The following is a 23,613-nucleotide window of genomic DNA, read 5'->3' as shown; positions in this document are numbered from 1 at the left end:
CCTAATAACACCTGGAATATAATGACCTTGCCATTTTCAAGCCCTCTGAGAAATTTACCTTTTGCAAACTGTGATTTAAGAAAGTTTGATTTGGGAAACTTTATTCTCATAAGAATATCCCTTTTGCTTATTCATTCCTTTAGGCTTCTATACTCGTGTTTAGAAGTTAACTGATAAACTTCTAAACTGATTGCTGATTGTTAAATCTTGTTAAAATGTGTTCCTTCAACAAATATTTACCTAATGCTGTTTTGTGTAAAGTTATAAGGATCACTCTAGTGAATTAGACACAGTTGCTGCTTTCATAGACCTTACATTCTATTGAGACCAATATTCAGTTAGAGTTCTGATAAATGCGCTGGAGTAGTACAGGGTGTTACGAGAACATACAATTGGGTGACCTGACCTAAACTGGTATGGGGGGTCAGGAAATGGTACATTGCACTTTAGAAAGAATTTCGGGAAAAGGAAATTAAGTACTATGGCATAGCATATAGGCAACATAGGAAAAAAGATTATGGCATTTGGAGCCAGATTTCCTGGGTTCACATTCTAGCTTCACTGCTTACTTGGAAAAGTTACTTCTCTGTCCTTCAGTTCCATCATTGTAAAATAGGAATGATGATAACAGTATGTATCTCATAGGGTAATTATATGTATTAAATGAGTTAAAATTGTAAAGGGCCCAGAACATTCCCTTTTATATATATTAAGTACCACGTAAATGATGAAGAATAATTATTCAGAAAACAAATCCAAGACACCCCTTTCCAATCATATATAATATGAATATTAGAAAAAATAATAGTTAAGATTCTTTGAACACTTATTATGTGTGAGATTTTGTGCTAAATGCCTTTACATGATGTATTCTCACAGTTCTTTGTGGTAGATAGGGTGTGTGTGTGTGTGACGGAGTCCCGCTCTGTCACCCTGGCTGGAGTGCAGTGGTGCCATCTTGGCTCATTGCAACCTCGGGTTCAAGCAGTTCTCCTGCTTCAGCCTCCCGAGTAGCTGGGATTACTGGCACGTACCACGATGCCTGGCTAATTTTCGTATTTTTAGTAGAGATGGAGTTTCCCTGTGTTGGCCAGGCTGGTTACGAATTCCTGACCTCAACTGATCCACCTGCCTCAGCCTCCCAAAGTGCTAGGATTACAGGCGTGAGCCAACATGTCTGGCCTGTGGTAGATAGGATTTTAATGTTGACAATTCTTTTTTTTTTTTTTTTTAACAAACACGCTTCAGTATGTTAAATAATTTGCCCAAGATCCTAGTTAGCTTAAGAGGTTGTGCTCTTAACTGCTATCCTTTGTAAATTCACGTGATTCCAATGAAAAACTGGTTTTTGCCTAATATTAAACATTGGATAACAGACAGCGGACTTGTGAAATATTATTGGCAAATTATGTTTCTGTAAGTTAAAATACAATGAGATGGGCTTTCGGTCCCGCCTTACCTTTTTTCCAGAGACTATTTTGGCTTTAGGAAACCTACAGGCCCATGTACCAGACCCTACTCCATTGTAATGTTGACCTGAGACATCTGGTTGAACTCTGAGTTATTCTGAGTTAGAAAAATCTTGTAAACATATCTTGTTTACAAGGTAGCTGCATGATTTTTAAATGTACCCTAGGATCAGCATTGCCAACCAATGAATGGCATGTGTCAAGGTGGCAGATGATATATGTCTTTCCCCCATTCAGATTCTAGACAGAACATCAAACAGGCAAAGTTTGTTTATATCTATTTCCTGGTCCCCTGTTACTTGGTACTCATTTTACTCTGATTATATTCAAAATATCCCAATACATAGTTTAGCCATATAATTTATCAGTCCAATATGTTTAATACTTTTTCATTGTTACTTCCTTGGTCAGGAACTTATCGTGGCTCTTACTGAAGTATAATCAAATACTCTGAACTCCACATTCTCCTGTTCAGAATGCTCTACTGTTTAGCCCCACTTAACCTAACCATAGCTTACATTTCCTGCTGGGATCATCTGAATTTGCCATGCTCATTGGTAGGCCTAGGCCCTTCCTATTGCTCTGCACTGTGCTTAGAATATTCTGCTTATCCTCATCTACTTTTATATTAAGCTTTTATTGGACACAGTAACCCAAAATGACTTTTTCTTTATGATATCACTCAATAATTTTTATATTTTTATTTACTCTTAACATTGTTCATCCATCAGTATGTATAAAGCCAGTGGACTTTGCACATGTATGATTTGTTGTTATTCCCTGCATTATATGGGGGAGTACTGTCTCCTTTAGTACTCAGCATATGGTGCTTTTCAAATAAGTTTAAGCAATCTACATAAAATACAAAGTTTCCAAGGAAAGATACATTTGGGCTGTGCTTTGAGCAGAAAGAAGAAAAGATTGGTAAAGAAATATATGAGATAGGAAGTTGACAGGTATAAACACAGGCACGGTTAAATTATGAATGGTGGTTGATGGGCTGAAATATTTGTATATATGTCACCAAAGTAAAAATTATCAGTATATAATTTTTAACATGTTCATGTTGGAGGTTTCAAAATAGTAGAAACCCTTAAACAAATGATAATACAAATAAAACATATCAAAATGTATGGAACGCAAGGCCAGGCGTGGTGGCTCACACCTGTAATCCCAGCATTTTGGGGGACCAAGGTGGGCAGATCACCTGAGGTCTGGAGTTGGAGATGAGCCTGGGCAACATGGTGAAACCTTGTCTCTACTAAAAATACAAAAATCAGCTGGGTGTGGTGGTGCACACCTGTAATCCCAGCTACTTGGGAGGCTGAGGCAGGAGAATTGCTTGAACCCAGGAGGTGGAGGTTGCAGTGAGCTGAGATCACGCCACTGCACTCCAGTGTTACTTAACTTCTCTGTCCTTCAGTTCTATCATTTGTAAAATAGGAATGATGATAACAGTATTTATCTCATAGGGTAATTACATGTATTAAATGAGTTAAAATTGTAAAAGGCCCAGAATATTCCCTTTTCAATGAACCCTTGAAATATAGACTGGGTTTGGATGATTTTATATTGGATATGTGTATATTATATATATATATATAATATATATATGTATATAAATTTGTATAGTGGAATAGGAGATTTAGGTTGTAATTGTTATTTTTAAACCCTCTGAGAAAATCTTTGTCTTTATATCAACCAAGTATAGTAAGAATATAATGATTTATGTTATGTGCAATTTTAAAATTTCTTTTAGAATTCATTATATAATCCAGTTATATCTAGCATAATCTATTACGTTTGATCAAGGCTTCACAAATAGGAAATGTCAATCACTTATTGTATGTTATTTCTAATTTTTTATTACTAGCATTATACTTTTATATTCTTCTACACAGGTGTAGACTGAGAAGATGGTGGTGTTCCTTTCAGTTTAGTTTCCTAAAGACAGGAAAAAACCTTGAAAATTCGGGGTGCTAATATAGCAGGCTTATTTGGAATACATCGGAATCCTGTGCACTCAGTTATTTTCTGTCTTCAAAGAAGAAATAGTATGACATATCTGAGAGTCTGAAAATAATTTTTATCTTTCATATCATTTACTTTAAAATTTATGTGGAATTTTCTGTCAAACTAAAGACCAGTAAGGTCTTCTTCAAAGATATAGAATATGCTTTTGTAATTAGTTTTCAGTGACTTTTAAAACTTCGTCACATCTTTGTAGAACAAGTCATCTATCTACAATGTTGTTTTCTTGAAAATAATGAAAATTAAGAGTCTACTTAGATTTTTACTTAGTTTTCCCTTATTTTGGCCCTTATTCCTACATAACTTCTAGAAAACTAAATATAAAACATTTAATGATTCCCATTTTACAGAGAGGTGGTAAAGATGTTGACTCTGATCTTTGAAGTTTAATGTATCCTATTCTTATTCTCCACTTTTTGACATGCCTTTTCTTTCTCCTAGACTCTTTCTTATTGTCTTACTTACTAAATAATCACTTCTGAAATAATTTCTCAGAATATATTCATTAACAGTTGTTGCTTTTAGAAAGGGATGAGACAAATAAGATGGTAAATTAAATTGGGTGAAAGTACCAGTAAGTAGCAACCTTGCATTTGACACTGAATTGAGACTCTGCTGATAGTTTTTGCTTTTGTTGTGGGAATTATCACCATCTCTTCTATATGCTGACAGAAATTTAATTCTTATACACTGGTAATTTAAATCCCAGCATTTTTCCTGTTAAATTTGATTTCATTCAAACGAAAGATTAACAAAGCTAATTCTAAAACTCCAGGTGGTACATAGTGAAGACATTATGAAGAAAAGAATTATTCTGTATTTAATAATATTTCTATGTAGCGTCTGTACTGAGAATCATTATAATTTTTAAATTTGTCTCAATCACATGTGCTCTAGTTTGGTAGTAACTATAAAGTGATTTTATATTTTATCATAATTATACATTATCAACTTCTCCTTTATGTATATCACTGGCAGGTTTTTATCCCTCCCCCCACACCCCCCTCCGTTTTTAAAGAGAAAACTCCTTAAGCTGTAACATTACATACAAACAGAAAAGTGCACAGATAATGAGTGTAAATTCAGTAAATTACCATGAGGGACTATGTCTGTATAACTCACCACTGAAGTAAAGACATAAAATATCAACACTCCAAAAGACTCTTTTTTTTTGAGATGGAGTCTTGCTCTGTCGCCCAGACTGGAGTGTATTGGCCCTATCTCAGCTCACTGCAAGCTCCACCTCCTGGGTTCTTGCCATTTCCTGCCTCAGCATCCCGAGTAGCTGTGACTACAGGTGCCTGCTACCACGCCTGGCTAATTTATTTATTTATGTATGTATTTTTGTATTTTTGGTAGAGATGGGGTTTCACCATGTTAGCCAGGATGGTCTCGATCTCCAGACCTTGTGATCCGCCTGCCTCAGCCTCCCAAAGAACTGGGATTACAGACTTAAGCCACTGCGCCCAGCCCCAAAAGACTCTTGTATATTCTCCAGACATTACTTTCCTTTTTGCTCAAAGGAGGCCACTCCTCTGACTTATTCTATGTATTTTTGAAACTTATATAACATTTTATATCATCTTGTCTGTCTGGCTTCTTTTAACATGTTTGTGAGATCAATTCATACTGTTTCATGTAGCAGTACTTTTCATTTGCTCTCATTGATGCCAGTGTTTCATCGGAATGTTATATATAACTTGCTGTCTTTGTTGGTGAAAATATAAAGAACTATCAGTTTGGGGCTGTTTGAATAATGACACTCTAAAGATTCTTGAACATAGTGTTTTTGGTGCTCATTTGCTGCACACATTCCTGTTGAATATATAGGAGTGAAAGTGGTGTGGGTCATGTTTTTTAAACTGTAGTAAATAGGGCCAAATAGTTTTCCAAAGTAAGGACACTGATTTACACTTTACTAGCAGTAAATGGGAGTTCCAGTTGTTTCACATTCTTGCCAACACTTATGGTATCAGTCTTTTACATTTTGGATATTCTGATTAGTGTATATTTCTTATTGAGATTGTAATTTTTATATAATGATAACTTACGATATTGATCATCTTAGGATTATAGGGCATTGCACTATTGTATTGGTGAAGTATCTTTCTTGTTCAGGTCTTCCTCCCTCATTCTATGTGTCTGTTTTTTACTTAATTATTTAATATACAAGTCCTTTATTGAATATATTTTTAAAATATCTTGTTCTACTCTATGACTTACCTGTTTATTCAGGTATGTTTTGAAACATAGAATTTCTTAATTTTAGTATGATTCAATTGATCATTCTTACTAGTGCCATTTGCATCCTGCTTAGAAAACTTTTACTTACTGCAGGGTCATGAAATATTTTCTGTATTATCTTTTAGAAACTTTCTATCATCTAAATTTAGTGACAATACGAAGTATCAGAGTTCCCCCCCACCCCGCATATGAATATTCACTTAACACCATTTTTTGAAGACTTGCCATTTTCCCATGACTCTGCAGTGTCACCTTAACATAAATCAAGTATGTGTATATACACTGCCTTCTAATACACACATACATATATGACTTATTCTGGATATTAACATTCTGTTTCATTGAGCTGTTTGTTTTTTGCACCAATACCATATTGTCTTAATTCTGTAACTTTATGTTTTGTAAATAATATTTTCTCTCTTATTTTTTCTTCTTCACAATTATCTTGACTTTTCTCAGCCCCTGAATTTCCATATGAATTTTAGAATCAGCTTGTAACTATACCCCAAATCAAAATCCTAATGGGATTTTGATTGGAACAGAATTGAATCTGTAGATCAATTTGGGAACAGTAACATTTTTATAGTATTGGATCTTCTGATGCATGAACATGATACCTGTCTTCATTTACCTAGGCTTTTAAAAAATTTGCTCTTTCAATAGTTTACTGTTTAAATGTCTTCTACATCTTTCTCCAGACTTATACCTAGTTTTAGTTTTTCATAATGTCATCATAAAAAATAACTTACCTTAATTTCAGTTTCTAATTGTTCCTGCTTTATGTGAAAATTTATTTTTTAATATATTGGATAAAACTACTTATTTGTGTCAAATAGTTTGACTCTATAGTAATTTATCTGCATACACTTTTATCAACTAAATGTAAAGATCTTTTTCTTCCTTTCCATCCTTTATACATTTCTTTTTTTCTCTTGCCTTACTGCACTGGCTAGAACTACTTTTTCAACATTGAATACAAATGATGATAGGAACCATCCTTATAAACTTTCAACATTTCTCCATTAAGATATGGTGTGTGTTGTAGCTTTTATTGTAGAAGCCCTTTATCACTTAAGATATTCTCTTTTATTCCTGCTTTGTATGTGTTTTTATCATGAATAGGTAATGAATTTTGTCAAATACTTTCTTGCATCTAGTTAATTACATCATTTTTGTCTTTTATTCTTTTAATGCAACACGTTGCATTGATTGATATTTGAATGTTACATCAATCTTATTTCTGAAGTAAACTCAATTTGGTCGTGGTACATTATACTTTTTATATATTGCTAAAATTTATTTGGTATTTCCTTAGGATTTTTACATCTGTGTTCATTAGTGAGATTGGCTCATTCTTTTCCTCATAAAAATAGTTGGGAAATGTTTTCAATTTCACTGTTCTCTGTAAGAATTTATGTAAGATTTCTGTTACATCTTTTTTTGAATATGTGGAATATTATTTAAAAGACCATCTTAGTTTAGAGTTTTTAGCCCCTCTTTTATTAAGGCTACCAATATCCTAAGTATGGTTAGAGCTGCATCCCATACATTTTCTTTTTCTTTTTCTTTTTTTGGCACTGGGTCTCACTCTGTCACCCAGGCTAGAGTACAGTGGCATGATTGTGGCTAACTGCAACCTCCGCCTCCTGGGTTCAAGCAATTCTCCTGCCTCAGCCTCCCAAGTAGCTGGGATTACGGGTGTGCACCACCACACCCAGTTGATTTGTGTATTTTTAGTAGAGACAGGTTTTACCATGTTGCCCAGGCTCGTCTCCAACTCCAGACCTCAGGTGATCTGCCCACCTTGGTCCCCCAAAATGCTGGGATTACAGGTGTGAGCCACCGCGCCTGGCCTTGCGTTCCATACATTTTGATATGTTTTATTTGTATTATCATTTGTTTAAAAATATTTTCTCTTTTATGTTTTGATTTCTTCTTGAACCTTCAGTATTAATTTCTAAATATACATTTAATGTCCTTATCAACATGCTAGGGATTAGGTATCTCATTTTGCCATTTGCATTCTGTTTTCTTTGCTTGTTCTATATTACTTTTCTCATTTCTTGCCTTTTATTTTAACATAGTGTTTATTTTGACTTTCTTTCCTTTAGCTGTATTAATTATAGAGTCTTTAATCTCTTAGTCATTACTCTATAGATGCCAACATGCATTCGTAACTTACTGAAGTCTAATACTAATTAGTATTTTATCATATCCCAGACAATACAAAGAACTTAGTACACTTTGACTTTTTTCATTTCTTTTACAATTTATGTAGTGTCATTGGTACTTATATATATTTTGAACCTTATACATTTAAAACCCCACAATACCCAATATAATAAAAATACCTAGCTATAATCGTTTTTAGACTTCGTATACATTGATATTGATTTACACATTTATCATTTCCTTTGCCCTCTGTTTCTTCCATCTCTAAGCTTCCACTAGAATTGTTTGTTTATTCTACCTAAAGAGTACTTATTCATATTTTCTTTTGTGTGGATATGCTCATGACAGATTATCTCAATTTTTGTTTGTCTGAATGTATTCTTAGTTCACCTGCCGTTTGAAAGGGTATTTTTGCTAGGCCAGCAGTTGTTTTACTTCAGCCCTTTGCAGTTATTTTACTTCAGCCCTTTGCAGTTATGATTCCACTGTCCTTTAGCTTCTATTATTTCTCTTGGGAAATCTGTTGTTGATCAGCTTGTTGCTCCTTTGAACATAAATTGTGCCATCATTCCCTGTACCCAGCTACTTTTAGTATTTTCTCTTTATTTATGATTTTCAGAAGTTTTATATTATGCATGTGACTTTTGTATAGTCTTCTTAGTTTTCATCTTGCTTGGTACTTCTGGAGTCTAGGTTAATGTATTAGTAAGTTCTGTGTTACTGTGTTTTCAAATACTGCATTTGTTCATTTTCTCTCTTTCTTTATGGTAATCCAACTCTACTTATGTTAAACCTTTTTATCGTAACCTGTATATAGATTATATTTATTCTGTATTGTCCATCCTTTTGTATGTTCAGTCTGTATATTTTCTTACCTGTTTTCTGGTTTGTAATTTTTTCATCTGTAAAGAATTTAAAAGGTTTATCATAAGAACCATTCAGTAGATTCATTTCTCAGTTCTAGAATTTCATTTGAGTCTCTTTTATGATTTCTACTTTCTTCCAAAAATGTTAGTCTTTTATTTTCTTGAGTGTATTAGACATTGTTATTTCAATACTCAGTTCTGATCTAAATACCCTGTGGATCTGTTACTGTTGTCTGCTGTTTCTGTTGGTTTTAGGTGATACTGGTTTACCTCCTTGTATGACTAGTTATTTTTTATTCAATAAGGGAACTTTTGGGGATTGGCCAACCCTTCCAGGAGTAATGCACCTCCCAAAGAGGTGCACATACCTTACATACCTTTGGGTTTTCTTGTCTGAGATCACAGCCGCATAATTCGTCACTGTCTTGGTTCTCAGTGACTTCAAACAAATGCTTTTGATTTTAATAGTTTCTTACATTTTCTAGTTCTTACCAAGAGGTTTGATTAATGTTACCTAGTTCATCATGTAAAAACAGAAGAAATTGTGACTGTTTTTATACTGAATTATAATCTTTAGATGGTTATTTTAAGATCTAGTTTTGTATAGATTATCAGACATTTTTCATTTGTTTATACTTTTATACACAATTTCTTAGCATAGATTTGGATATACATCCATAACAGAAAGTTTTAAGGCATATGAAGAGATAACCACTAAAATAGATGGATGCCCACAGTTGTACTGTATATGACCAAATTAGATTTCAAGTAGGTAAACTTTAGCTGTTAGGAAGAAAGATTTAAGTTTAGTATTATTTTGGCCATCTATCTTTTTTAAGACAGCAAGGAAATGCTGTTTCATATGTAAAATAACTACACCTTATACAACATTTCTATTTCCCAACCTTGCTTAGATTCTTTGGCTTTCTACTTATCAGAAATTGGGTGATCTCATTTATTTTTAAAGTCTCTTCTTTATCTTAGCAGGGTAGTAATATTTAGAAAGATAAATGATAATTTGTTTAGAAAGACAAATTTTTTTTCTGATAATGTATTACTCACAATTTTCATTCAAATATCAAAATATTCTTCTCTTTGTTCATCTTTGTAGAACTCCAGAAATAACTATTTGCCCCTTACTTCTTTTTCTGTAAACTTGTTTTTTTATTTACTGATCAAAAGGTTTTTAACTAAAGTTATCAAGGATTCCATGCACTTCCAAGATAGGGATAACATCAATCCAAAGACTCAATTATTTTCTGTCTTCACTGCTTACAGACAGGGAACACAGTCTCTTCAGCCTGGACCTGTGTAGAAGAATTTGGAGAAAATAAACAGGTAAGAGTTTATTAGGTAAAAGTCTCTTAGGAATATTATGTAATATAGGTAGTTGTCAGAAAATCAGTTGTAAATTGTTCTTTGTAATGAAACTGATGAAACTTTATGAAGTATTTTGTGTAATAGCCTTGTTAATTATAGACTCATTAAGCATATGTTTTAAAAAGCTAAAGTGGTTTCTGTATTTCAGGTCTTCTCAAAACATTTAACATGCTAGTATACCTTGAACCACTAAGAATAAATTAGATATATTTGGAGTTAGTGTGTTATTTATAGATTATCCAAATATTTCTCAAAAGTATCTAAAAATAGGACTCTCTTGTTTTTCAAACTTAAACCCAAATCTTATTGCAACAATTTGGAATAAAAGTTGTTTTACTAAGACTTAGTGTTTAGTTTATTCAACAAGGTACTTCTTGAGGAAGACAAGTTTTAGTAAGAAGTTAAAAGATAGCTTGTTATTTGAGTCAGGATTATTACTTTACCAAGTCTTTTTTTTACATGTAGAGGGAAAAGAATGTGGTGTGTTCTAGGATGTAATTCATGTACTACTACATCTGTGTCCTTGAGTTAAGTTAACTTGACCTTTTTGTGCTTCACTTCCTCATTGACAAAGGGGATAATAATAGTACTTACAAGTCTGTTATGCGGATTCAGTTGTACTAATTTTGTGTGATTATTTTTATCACTTAATATGTGATAGTGGCCATTACAATTAATATAATCTGTTCTCAGACTCAGAGAAATGCTTGTTATACTGGAGACTTAAAATTTTATTTTTAAAAGATCTTAATCTTAGCATAAAAATTCAAATAAGTGATGCCAGTCTTAGAGATCCTTACAACTTTTTATAGTTCAAAATTTGAATTACAAGGACTGATTTTACTCATAGAAATAAAACTTGAAAAGAATTGTTGTATTTTCTAAGGCTTTTCTTTTTTGCCCACATGGTTTATTTAGTGAGCTACAACTTTTTTTTTTTTTTTTTAATACTGAAGCCTACCTGGATTGCTGCAGCTCTGATTGTAATTTTTTCTCTCATAAGGCTACTGTTCTATTACTCACTTTCCAAATGGCTTAGAAAGTAGCATTAAAAGGAGTTGGACATAATCATCTCTTAATACAAAGGTAGCAAACTAGAAGCTCTCGATGTGGTTTTTTTTTTTTTTTTTAATGAAAAGCAACTAGGCTTATTTTCAGTACAAATAAGTGTCTGTTGTTTTATTCTTGACGCTCTTTGTGTTCTTTTTGTGTGTTGCCTTGCCTCTGAAGGCATTTGAGCTTTAATTGCTGCATTTAATATATTTGAAGATTTTGTTCTGTTTTGTTTTTAATGTTTTCCCGTTATATATTAACTCTATTAAGATTTCTTCCCTGATATTCAAAATTCAGTGAAATAACTGCTTCTAAGGTCAAACAGGTTTGGGAAAAACTATACTAAATACTTCCTTTGGAAAATCATAGTGCATACTAGCATCCTAGGTAATTGAGGTAGCAACCTGTTTAATGTATAAGCCTGTCTGTTCTGAATTTTTCTTGAGATTATTTGGCTATAGGATACTTGTTTTGAGAAATTCTTGCACTTTAATTGTATGGGATATAGTTTGGAAAACGCTGAAGCTAACCCAAAGACACACTTGAGTTTTGTTGGTTTTTGTTTAATATGTTTCTGACTTTATTGAGGTATAAATAAAATACAACAAAATGCCCATATTTAAACTGTACAATTTGTTTCATTTTGATTTATGTATGCATCTGTGAAATGACACCACAATTAAGAAAACAAACATTTCCTTCACTCCTACAAGATGCTCTATGCCCCATTGTAATCCATTCTTCCTTCCATTCTCTCTCAGGCAACCACTCTAGATTAGTTTGTATTTTCTAGAATTTCAAACCCTTGCTTTCGAAGATTTAAATTGTAATCTTTAGATAATTTAGAATTTCATTTTAAAGAAATTTCATTTCTTTAAATATTTTCTCTGCTTATTTAGCTCTTGATTTTCTATACTAGAATAGAAAGTACAAAATGAATGATAGATATTATTTATACTTATATGATATTTTAATCTCTGTGTTTGAACCCAGCCATATTTTATGTTCTGGGAATGGATAGTAGTACAGCTAAAAAAAAAAAAAAGTCTTTTTTTGCAAATAAAATTTAGTGTTTCAGTGAAAGTAAGTTATTGAGATAGTTATTTCAGTTGTGGTTATTGAACGTTAGAAATTGAAATAATAATAAAATGGTACAATAAGGATTTTTTTAAAAAAAATTTCAATACAGATCCCATAGGAATCAAAAGAAATGCTTAAAATATGTGTTAAAGGTCTGATAAACGTACTTCATAGATGAAAAGATCTGGTGTTTCATCCTTAACAATGGTGGGAATGTAAAGTAGTATAGTCTTAACTACCTTGGAAAACAGTTGAGCAATTTTTCAAAAAGTTATACTGGGAATTACTGTATGACTCAGCAGTTTCATTCCTAGATACTTACTAAAGAGAATTGAAAACATATGTTCACACAGACACTTGTGCATATTATTCCTTAGCAGCAGCATTAATAATAGCCAAAAGATTGAAACAACCCAAATACCTATCAACTGATGAATGAATAAACAACGTATAATCTAGCTGTATGATGATATATTATTCAGCCATTAAAAGGGATGAAGTTCTGATACATGCTACAACATGTATGAGCCTTGAAAGCATTATATTATGAAGTCAGTTCCAAAAGACCACATAAATTTATACAAAAAGTCCAGAATAGGCAAGTCTATAGAAATAGAAAGGCTAGTAGTTGCTGGGGCTGAGGGAAGAGAGAATGGGCGTGACTGCTAATAGATACAGGGTTTCTTTTTAGGATGATGAAAATGTTCTGGAATTTTATAGTGGTGGTGTACATGTGATAAAAACCACTAAGTTGCACACTTAAAGATATATCAGAAAGTGGATGGGTGTGGTGGTAGAACTCACATAGCTAACAGAGAAGAAAAACTAATTATGAGGAATTTTTTTTTTAATGAAAAATTAGTCTAAAGAATAGTCAGAAACAAAAGAAAAACGGAGTCAAAATTAATATGAGAAGACACTTTTATCTCACTTTAAAGTCTCTATTAAGGGTTTTCTTCATCTTTAAGACAGAAAAACAGCTAAGAATTAGTGATGTTTGGTCAAGATGTGTAAGACGAATTAGAAACGAAACAAGAAATACATTGAAGCAATATAGCTATCCACTGTTTACATTTTCACTGAGAAACATACTGGTGTTATTTGCTACCAGACTGTCTTTGTGTTGAATACAGAAAGGTGGTAGACCAAATTACAGTAGCTACATAAACAGGCCTGACAAGTGTGTGGTATATGTACTGCCAGTCTCTACTCTTGCTCCTGTGTCAGATGTGGCATATAAGTCATCATTCGCTTTCCTGTTTATTCCAGACACACCACCAGAATCTTTCTGAATCTAAAATTCCTATTAGCCACTACTGCTTAATTGGAATTGCCACTTAAGGTTAAGCTTATTTGCTATTCTTTGTATATATCAAATTTGTTCTATGAAAATATTTGTATTCCATATATAAATATGAAATTAAAGATAACATTTGATCAGGTTTTCTGTAATAATCCACTGTGTCAGAGCAGTTGTTCTCGCTTTTTTTTTTCCACAAAGCAACCTTTTCTTCAAGTGAAAGTTTAGCGTATAAAACAAGGGAGTTGAAATAAGTACGGGCAGTGCAAGTGAAAACCAGGTAGCTTAGAGACCAGCACCGTCTGCTTTAGTTCTGTCACCCTCCCCATAATAACCTCTTCAGACAGTTCCTCTCAACCATATTTGAGAAGATTGCCAGAGTCAAAAAAGCTTAAGCAAGTGGAAATAATACTTTCCTAGGAATCAGGAGGTGTGAATTTAACTTGTTCTCTGTCTGTTCAGCTTTTGTCTCTGTCATTCATCAGTGAAAGAGGTCATTTGATTTAGAGTTTAATAAGGTTTCAACCTATTCCTGGTTTGTGATTTTGAATGAGTGAATTTGACTCATCAAAAACTATCAGTATCAACAAGAAAAAGACAAAGCCAATAAAAATAAACAAGAGGCTTAAACAGATACTTTACCAAAGATATTTAAATGGGCAATAAACATGTTAGTCATAAGGGAAATCAGAATTAAAACCACTGTGAGATACAATAATTCACTAGAATTGGTATGATTAAAATCGCTGACAGTGCCAAATGTTAAGATGTGGAGCAACTGGAAGTCTCATATTTTACTGGTGTGAATATAAAACAGTCATACTGGAGAACTCTTAAGCAATATGGGTCATCTGTCCTATGACCTAGCAATCCCATTCCCAGATAATGACTCAAAAGAAATTAAAACATATAGCCACCAAAAGATCTGTATAAAAGTGTTCCTAGCAGCTTTATTCATAATAAAACTTAGAAACAACCCAGATATTCATCAGTAGGCAAATAGATAATGAAATTGAAGTATATTCATACAATGAAATAATACTCAACCATAAAAAGGAAGAAACTACTGAAATATACAACATGAATGAATGTTAGAAATTATATTAGGAGATTGTCTGGATTAGCTTTCTGGAATAATTTTACCAAAACAAGGTATTTGAATTTTGACTTAGCAAGGCAAGATATGTCAGTGGATTTTCTTTGTGAATGGAAAAAAAAGCATTCTTACTTTGTATAGAAGCCTCCTCTTTTTGTAACTAATTTTTTATTGTAAAAATTAATTCAAATGTACTTAAAATTATGTTGAGAGAAAAGGTAGACATAAAAATACTTAATACTTATTATATGAAGTCTAAGAACAGGCAAAACTAATCTATTGGAGTAGAAATCAGAAGGTGGTTGCCTGCAAGTGAAGGTCTGTTGGCTGGAAAAGGGCACAGGAAATTTCTGGATTGGGGATATGTTTTATATCTTGTTTTGAGTGTTCATTACATAGATTTATACAATTATCAAAACTCATTGAAATAAACATAGGATATATGCATTTTATGTGAATTGTGTATCAGTGTTCAAAGTGTTAAGGCAATTTAATAACACTTAGTGTATAACTTACATTCTGAAATTGGCTCTGTGTCATTCCTTAAGAAGGGATCGGAAGTACAGATCCCAGTCTGAGGCAGAAACAGTGGGATTGAAGAGCTAAGGATGTTCATTGGGAAGAAAAACTAGGGGTGGGCAAATAAGTATATGCTAGGAATTTTAACTAATTTATTTATGTATTATTTTCTTAAAATTAGAATTCCTTTTTATTTCCTATGATGTGAAAATTATATGTTATAATAGATCTGAGGAAAACATGATTGTACTTTTAGCTTCATTCCACTAAGCATTTTCAGCTCACATTTCATTCATTGAAGTTTGGTTTGTATTGTATTTTCTAAACAGCTGGATGTCTTCCTGAATATATTTAGATTCTTAGTGATTTTAGTAATAAAATTTATTTTTGAGATGCTTGTAAAATCTTACTAACTTCTGAAACCTTTGTTTCCTAATCTTTGTTATTTGTGAGGGATTTTTTTTCTTTGGATTTATGCTACATGAATAAAGTCATAATCAACTTTTAATTTTGTATTTAATTTTGTCTCCTTGAAAATACACAGTACAACAATTGATCATTGTATATATTTAAGGGCTTAAGTTCAAGGTTTACAGTGGGGACTATCAGGAATGCGGTGAAGCTAAGCATTTTGCTAATAGCCAACTGCTTGGCTATCCACTTTCTGAAATTTTTCCCTGAAGATACCTTCAGTATCCACATTTCATGAATATGCTGCATTACCTCTTGAGTGGATGTAAACGCAAAACAAGTGATTTATCTTCAAAAACTACATTTCTCTGTTTGCAGTAGCCTGCTCTTGTAAATTGAATTGTTGATGACCACATTGTTAAAATTTGAAGAGCTAGGTGTATTACAGATAAATGGCTAATAAGGAATTGACTGTATTTGCATAATAATTTTCAAGAGAAAAGAATCAGACTTTTTTAAATAAAGCAATTATTTGGGAATACATGGAGCCAGTAATGGTCCTGTTTACACTCAATACCAAATCCTTCAGGGGAAATGGATCCTTTAAAAAAAGGAAAAAAAAAAGCACCAGGCACGGTGGCTTACACCTGTAATCCCAGCACTTTGGGAGGCTAAGGCAGGTGGATCACCTGAAGTCAGTAGTTCAAGACCAGCCTGGCCAACATGGTGAAACCCTGTGTCTACTAAAAATACAAAAATTAACTGGGTGTAGTGGTAAGCGCCTATAATCCCACCTACTTGGGAGGCTGAGGCAAGAGAATCTCTTGAACCCAGGAGATAGAGGTTGCAGTGAACTGAGACCGCACCATTGCACTCCAGCCTCGGCAACAAGTGAAACTCTGTCTCAAATAAATAAATAAAAATAAAAAAATTGTATGGTACATAGTCATCCTACTTTGGATGTTAGAAAAGTAAATGGTATCAAAGTAATTTCTCATTCATTTTCAAAATACTGAAAATATTTGGAACTGGTTACTCTAAATGTATTTATGTGTTCCTGGAACAGATCACTTTGTTGATCTTATGGTACCATTCATAAAAAGGTCATAAAATTTGTCTAATTAGAATTTTATAATGCTGGAAATTAAACGTATATTTAACTGATTTTCATTTTTCCTTTTTTTTTTTTTTTCCCTGAACTAGGTCCTTTCTGATGTTGCTTGAGCTTACTCTCCTGCAGTTGATCTTGATCTCATTCCTGTTGGCTAAACATTAAGTCCCATGACAACATTAAGTTAATGCACCTATGGTGTAGGCATCATTTATAGTACCAGGACAGTATTATAGAAAAAAACCTTACCTGTACATTAGATGACCTAATTTCTTTTCTTCCATTCCTAGAAACACCATAATGTTTCTAAATAATGATTTTATAGTCATTGTCACACCCTTGGCTTATTTTACAGTAAAGAACATAGTTGAGTTTTTGGAAGGTACAGGATTTAAAAATTTGGTCTGTAACATATATACACACATAAATGTTGCAGTTAATGAAACAGGAAATTTTTGATGCATAAGATGAATGTTTTTTGCGAAACAGCAGTATTTCAAATACAATTATTTTTTAATAATTTGGTTTAATTTTGGATATTTTTCTATATAAGTTGATAATGGTTTTTTGAAGTAACTATAAGTTGATAATGGTTTTTCGAAGTTTATTTAATAAAGATGATTCATTTTACTGTTTTATCGTACCAGTAGGACTTTTAATGTTAGTATGTTGAGTTAGGTAAATGTTTATATTAGTGTTTAAATAATGAAATATTGGCCAGCTAGTTTATACCAAATGTTTTTGCAGTCCAGGGGTGAATGTTTCTGCTGGTTTGATGCCTAATACAACTTCAAAGAAAACAAAACAAAAAAATATATGAATTCACTGTTTTTTATCTTTTCTTCATGGACTACCCCTTAGAACCAAATTTAAAAGAAGCTTCTTTGTAGAGCAAGAGAAATGAGATGTCTCTTTTTCTGTAATCAAAACCCCAAGAAATAGTAGATATCCAAGAATTCATTCTGGTAAGATCTCTGAAACATTGTGTGACTAAAGGAAAGGTAATACAAAACTCAGGATTTACAGTGCAGTGAATGCTGAAATAACCTTTAACCAGCAATATAGTATCATCAGGATTTCCAATGTTAGAACATTATGTTAAAATGTGATTATTGTTTTAATGCTTTGTCTCTTTAAATTAAATTTGTGTCCATAAAGATGTGCAGCATAATTGTTCATGTATTTATTTACAGACTACAATTTCCGTCGCAGCTCAATAAATAGTCTTTCCCCTGTTAGTGCTACCCTCTCTTCTGGGACTCCCAGCGTGCTTCCTTATACTTCAAGGCCTTATTCTTATCCAGGCTATCCCTTGTCACCAACAATATCATTTGCTAATGGCAGCCATGTTGGACAGCGACTATATATCTCCAATCAGGCCTCATTCTTCTGAAGAAAATACTAACATTAGTACGAAAATTTGTGTAAATTTGTAGTAGTAAACTTGCAAATTAAAATACTGTTTTATTTTAGAATCGGGTTTGCACATTTGGTTTTAGAAAGATATTCTAAAGTACTAAACATCAGCTATAATTCAGAATAACATGGAGTTGCAGAATTTATAAAAATGCAAAGTTTAAAAAGTTATTCCGTGGTTTCTCTTGATAAAGGTACAGCAAACTACTATTCTTTTTAAACTTTTGGGATTTTCTTCTAATTCCTGAGTGGGCAATAGAACCTAGTCATTTATGTTAATTTTTTGCATACTTTTACTAAATAGCATTTCACAAAAAGCACTTGAAGACAATGGTTATAGTAGATTTGATTACCAAGGATCACTATCTGTACTGGAGATTAGAACAATTATATGACCAGAAGCATCTAACCATTATGTAGAAAGAAATGAAGAGACAAAAAGATTAAGATACAAATTTTCTGAAGTACTAAAGAAAAAGCAGTCTACCATTGTGGTCCTTGAAAATAACTATAGATATTTTTGTTATTTGTTATACACAAATTATAATTTTGCTGTTAATGTATTTAAGGAGTTGATAGTTATGCTTCATTTGTGTTTTTGATATTCTATGTATTGTTTTAATAAGTGTTATGGGTTTTTAATGTTGAAATCATGTGTTAATTTTTGTACTTGAATTCAAATTTTTTGACATTAAATATGTGATGCTTCTAATATGTGTGTTTTCTTTTCACTAGAATGACAAAACCTTTAGCTCTCACAATCACTTTGAGCTTTTCTTGAGAACATTTTCACTTGTTACACAGTCATAGGCTCAGTGCTTTCATGAGACTCAAGTGAAGGATGTTGAAGAAAGAAAATTGTTTTTATATACTCAAAGGAATGTAAATCATTCTATAAAGACACACACATGCATGTTTATTGCAGCACTCTTTACAATAGCAAATACATGAAATCCAAATGCTCATCAATGATAGACTGGATAAAGAAAATATGGTGCATATACACCATGGAATACTGTGCAGCCATAGAAAAGAATGAGATCATGTCCTTTGCAGGGACATGGATGAAGCTGGAGGCCATCATCCTCAGCAAACTAACACAGGAACAAGAAACCACCACATGTTCTTGTTCATAAGTGGGAGCTGAACATTGAGAACACATGGACAAAGGGAAACAACCACACCAGGGCCTTTTGGGTGCTGGGGGTGAGGGGAGGGCATTTAGCAGACAGGTCAAAAGGTGCAGCAAACCATCGCACATGTATATCTGTGACCTGCACGTTTTGCACATGTATCATTGTTTTTTGGAAGAAATAAAAATAGTTTTGCAAAATAGTAAATTATTTTCAGGGACTAATAGAGATACTTTGTTAATAGACCCGCTGAAGTTTCTGCCTTTCAGTTATGAATAATTAATGAATTCAAGTCATTTTGACTTAAATATTTTAGTATACATTTATAATGATTTCTAATGATAGTTTTTATAATTGATGTCTGAGAAATCAGATAACAAACTTTACCCTTTTTTGTCAAATTGTGCAGCTGTATGGGACATAGGATTTGTAAACAGAATTTGAAATAGTTGCAAATATCTTTTTCTGCCCAAGTTTCAAGCAGAAGTTATGTGGAAATTAATCTCAGTTTTTTCAACCTTTAAATGTTCATTCCCTATAAATCATATGCAATACTTCGAGTTTACTGCCTTAGATTTTTTTAATTTAAATGAGCATAGACACTGTGCTTAACAAATACTATATTTCTCTTAACTGTTGGAATTGCATAGATTTTGCTCTTTAATTGCCAGGGATATGTGGCTCACAGGCGCATATCATTCAGCAAGCATACAGTGAGTGTTTTGTTGGTGACTGTGGTAATACCCTTGGAATACAGAGGTTATTCAGACTCCAAGCCGGAAGAAAAAGTGACACTTAGTTTTCCATAGAAACGCTTGAAGTAGCCCATCATAACAATTGCAAGTTTCCACATAGCTTTTTCACTTTCAAAAAAAAACAATTGAGCTTACCAACCACACATTGTATTTGGAGATCCATGGTGATTGGATGAGAAGCCTATAAGCTGTGTTAGTCAGATCCCACTCCATTAAGTAACAGCCCTTTGAACTTGGACACATTTTTAAATCTTAGCCATACTTTTCACTTCTATAAAGTGGTGGTACACATAAGTAAAACACCTGGCAAATGGATGACATTCAGATGGTGGGTGGTATTATATGAGTATAGTTGTATGAAGAGCATAGTAGTATTTCATCCCTACTCCCTTTAACTGGAAGTATAGAAATTAGTACTTTCACGTCAAACACTGTCCCTTTCTGTGATGTTCGAATGAGCAGTTAATCTTGTTTATACTGAATAAAATTTTGAATTGTGAACATAGCTACTAATTATTTGCTGCTGTGATTCTTACAGAATAAGCTGTATAAGGCATTTGCTTCAAATGAGGGTTTCCTTAGGTGATCACGAACTATTGATAAGTCTTAGCCATATGATGTATCTCATTAGTCAGGGAAACAGTTCTAAAGACAGACTTCAAATTTTGTGTGCAACATTATGCAAAGAACCATGGCGGAAATGTGGCAGTTTATGACCTATTATGATGGAGCTAGGACCTGTCTTGCTTAAAATCCCTTGTAAGCGGAAAGATCAGAAGGTATGCGGAAAGTTTAACCCTATCATTCTTCCCCAGTTTGTTTTATAATGTTAGGGAGGGAAAGACTTCTTTATGACTTAAAATGTAGAAACCGTAATAGAAAAGGTTGCTAAATTCAATTTAAAAAGAAAAGTATGCATGACAAGGAAGTAACAGGTATGTCAAAAGACGATAAATGAACATGTTGTTTTACAAAGGGCTAATCTCTAATATTTCTAGATATCAGTAAGAAAAAGTCCACTCATGAAAATAACGGATGAAATGTCTGAATAAGCAGATGACAAATGACTCCCAAACCTATTAAAAAGATGGCTTATGTCATGATAGGAAAGGCAGATTAAAAGTTCACATTGGCGGAAATTCATAGTTTGATAAACTTTTGGCAAGCCTGTAAAGTAAGTATTCTCATACGTTGTCATTGGTGTTAAAAATTGGTATTTATATAAGAAGCAATTTGGAAGCTTTTGTCCAAAATTACATAACAAACATTTTGATCCAGCAATTCTACTTCTGGGATATACTTGGATGTGTGTATGTAAAATGATATATGTGTAAAGGTATCCATCGTTAGAGGACTGGTTAACAAATTTATCAGTACATACTAAGAAGCTATACAAAAGAGAATGACTATTCTTGATACAGGAAGAGAGAATGTTAAGTGAAAAAGAGCAAGGCTTATTTAGGAATGTATGTATAATGCAGTGTTCTATGTTTTGGTAAAGAGGAAAAGAACATTTGTATGTACTTATATTTGCATACAGAACTCTGGAAGGATATCCAAAAAAAAAAAAAAAAAACAATTATGAGAGAAGTGGATAAGATCACACTGTGACATCTCTTTCACTTTCAGACAGTGGAATGAATGATAATTTTAAGTAAAAAGACACATAATTGTTCTCAGAAACAAAGTGAAGAGCTCTAGTGAACAGTAATCTGAACAAAAACACATTAGGAAAAGTTGCACTGGATCTCTTTACTGAGGGACCAGAAGTTAGTGGATTTTGAGTAGAAACCCAGGGCAAAAGCTCTGCAGATGGTAAACAGCACTGCAAACTGCCGTGAACTTCACTGCTTTTGACTCAGTGGGTCCCAATATACTTGAAGTGTCTTTCACAAATTATGACGTCTGTGGATATGAAGCACGTTCAATCTGGTAGGAAAATCACAGTGAGGGCCTGCAGGATTTGATGCAAAGCTGTGTTCTCTTAGGCAAAGAATTAGTCTGCTTTTGAGAAATAACTCTTAGCCAGTTATTAAGCTCTACTAGATACTGACTACGGGATACCAAATACATTGAGTTGCCCATCATGAATTGGGTGTTATTTGATCACCAAATCCATAAAGTTGAGTATGTTCAACAGCACTGCTACAAAGTGGAATATGGTGACAGTCTAGAGGCTTCTTTCTGCCATACTACCATCCCTTGGCCTGGTATATCATGGAATGTACCTAAGATCAGTTGGCTGAGGGAGAAAACTTTGGAACCTAGTATCCTGAGGATAATGGAAGTCACCAAAAACAAATCTCTTTACGCATCCTATACAAACTATATAGAAAAATAATAAAAAGCAAATGAAGCCACACATAATCCACACCTTCAGCATAACCAGAGAACACTACAACTTTTCAAATTACCTGTTAATAAAAATAAATACGTATATGAACATCAAGTTCCAGCAATTATGTTTTTAACTCTTGCCACAAGCTTTTGGAGAAGAAGGGGTGTCTTGAGGGCCTGGAAAACTACACAAGAGAGAATGAGTGCACAGGGCCTGAGGGTGAGCTAACATCGTCCATCCCAGGTGTGAAAATACTGTAAGAGTACCCTGGTATATAAAAGTAATGACTAATGGAGAATGACTTAAAATCATGTAGACTTGAGATGCCAGTTTTGGAAAGGCATGACTTCTGGGAGAAAAGAGTTAAAAAGAACTGGGCGGTACCCTTTTGTTGTGGATGATGAAAGGGAAAAAAGCAAAGGGGAAATTCAGAATCCTGCAAGACAAAGAGAACGAAAAGAGCATAGGTGACATCAGCAAGATGGCAGAATAGGAATCCCTAGACCTTTCTTCCCTGATGGAAATGTGGATTTAGTAATACATGGACCAAATTGAAGCCCAATAGGAAGATTTGTGGCACTATCACCAGAGCCCTTACCCCCAGCATGGTGAGGCTGAATTGGGAGGAAATTCACAACTCTTGCTTTCTTCCTGGAGAGGGAAAAGAGTAGAATGTAGGTCCAGCGTTTTGACTTTCAGAGAGATTTACCAGAGGAGCCAGTATTTATCATGCTTGAATCCAAACACAGTAATATATCATGTGGACAAGGGGTGGCGGGTGGCTGTCTGAAAACAAAGTGCACCAAAGTCTGTGCTACCACAGAAACTATGTGGAGCTTCAGCACTAAGGCTTATTATAGCACCGGAGTTGCCACAGTGTGGCAGAGAGACATCAGGGTAGAAACTGGCAAACCTCTTCAGTTAGGAGATTACACATACAAGACCAGAGAGGGCACATTTTCAGAAAGGGCTTGAGATATCTTCAGAATTTCTAGCTGGACTGAGTGAAGAAAGTTCTTGTTTTATGAAACTAGATCATAAAATTTGGGAGAGATTCTTCAAGTGGCAAAATCCCAATGAAAAATGAGACATACAAAGAAACATGACACATTCAAATGAATAAATATCCAGAAACCAACCCTCAATAAATGTAGAAATATTAATTACCAAAGAAGTAAAAATTACCATTATAAGGATGTTCAGTGAATTAAAAGCACAAATAGACAACTAAATGAAATC

General features: G+C 33.5%; 1 protein-coding gene across 2 annotated transcripts in view; it reads left to right on the top strand.

Moving 5' to 3' along the window:
- The window catches only part of RBM46 (RNA binding motif protein 46), a 48,948-nt gene extending 30,089 nt beyond the window's left edge, over positions 1-18,859 (top strand). The window contains exons 5-6 of one of the 2 annotated variants that reach the window (XM_023226371.2): positions 10,061-10,120; positions 16,825-18,859. In XM_023226371.2, the coding sequence (XP_023082139.1) occupies positions 10,061-10,116 (56 nt within the window). In that variant the 3' untranslated portion in view covers positions 10,117-10,120; positions 16,825-18,859. The remainder of the gene's footprint in view (positions 1-10,060; positions 10,121-16,824) is intronic. The other variant, XM_023226364.2, reaches the window with a different exon arrangement.
- The last annotated feature ends 4,754 nt before the right edge of the window (positions 18,860-23,613 follow it).

This window comes from Piliocolobus tephrosceles, chromosome 3 (genome assembly GCF_002776525.5).
Source record: "Piliocolobus tephrosceles isolate RC106 chromosome 3, ASM277652v3, whole genome shotgun sequence".
Taxonomy (NCBI): domain Eukaryota; kingdom Metazoa; phylum Chordata; class Mammalia; order Primates; family Cercopithecidae; genus Piliocolobus; species Piliocolobus tephrosceles.
This window is presented reverse-complemented; position numbering and strand designations above follow the sequence as displayed.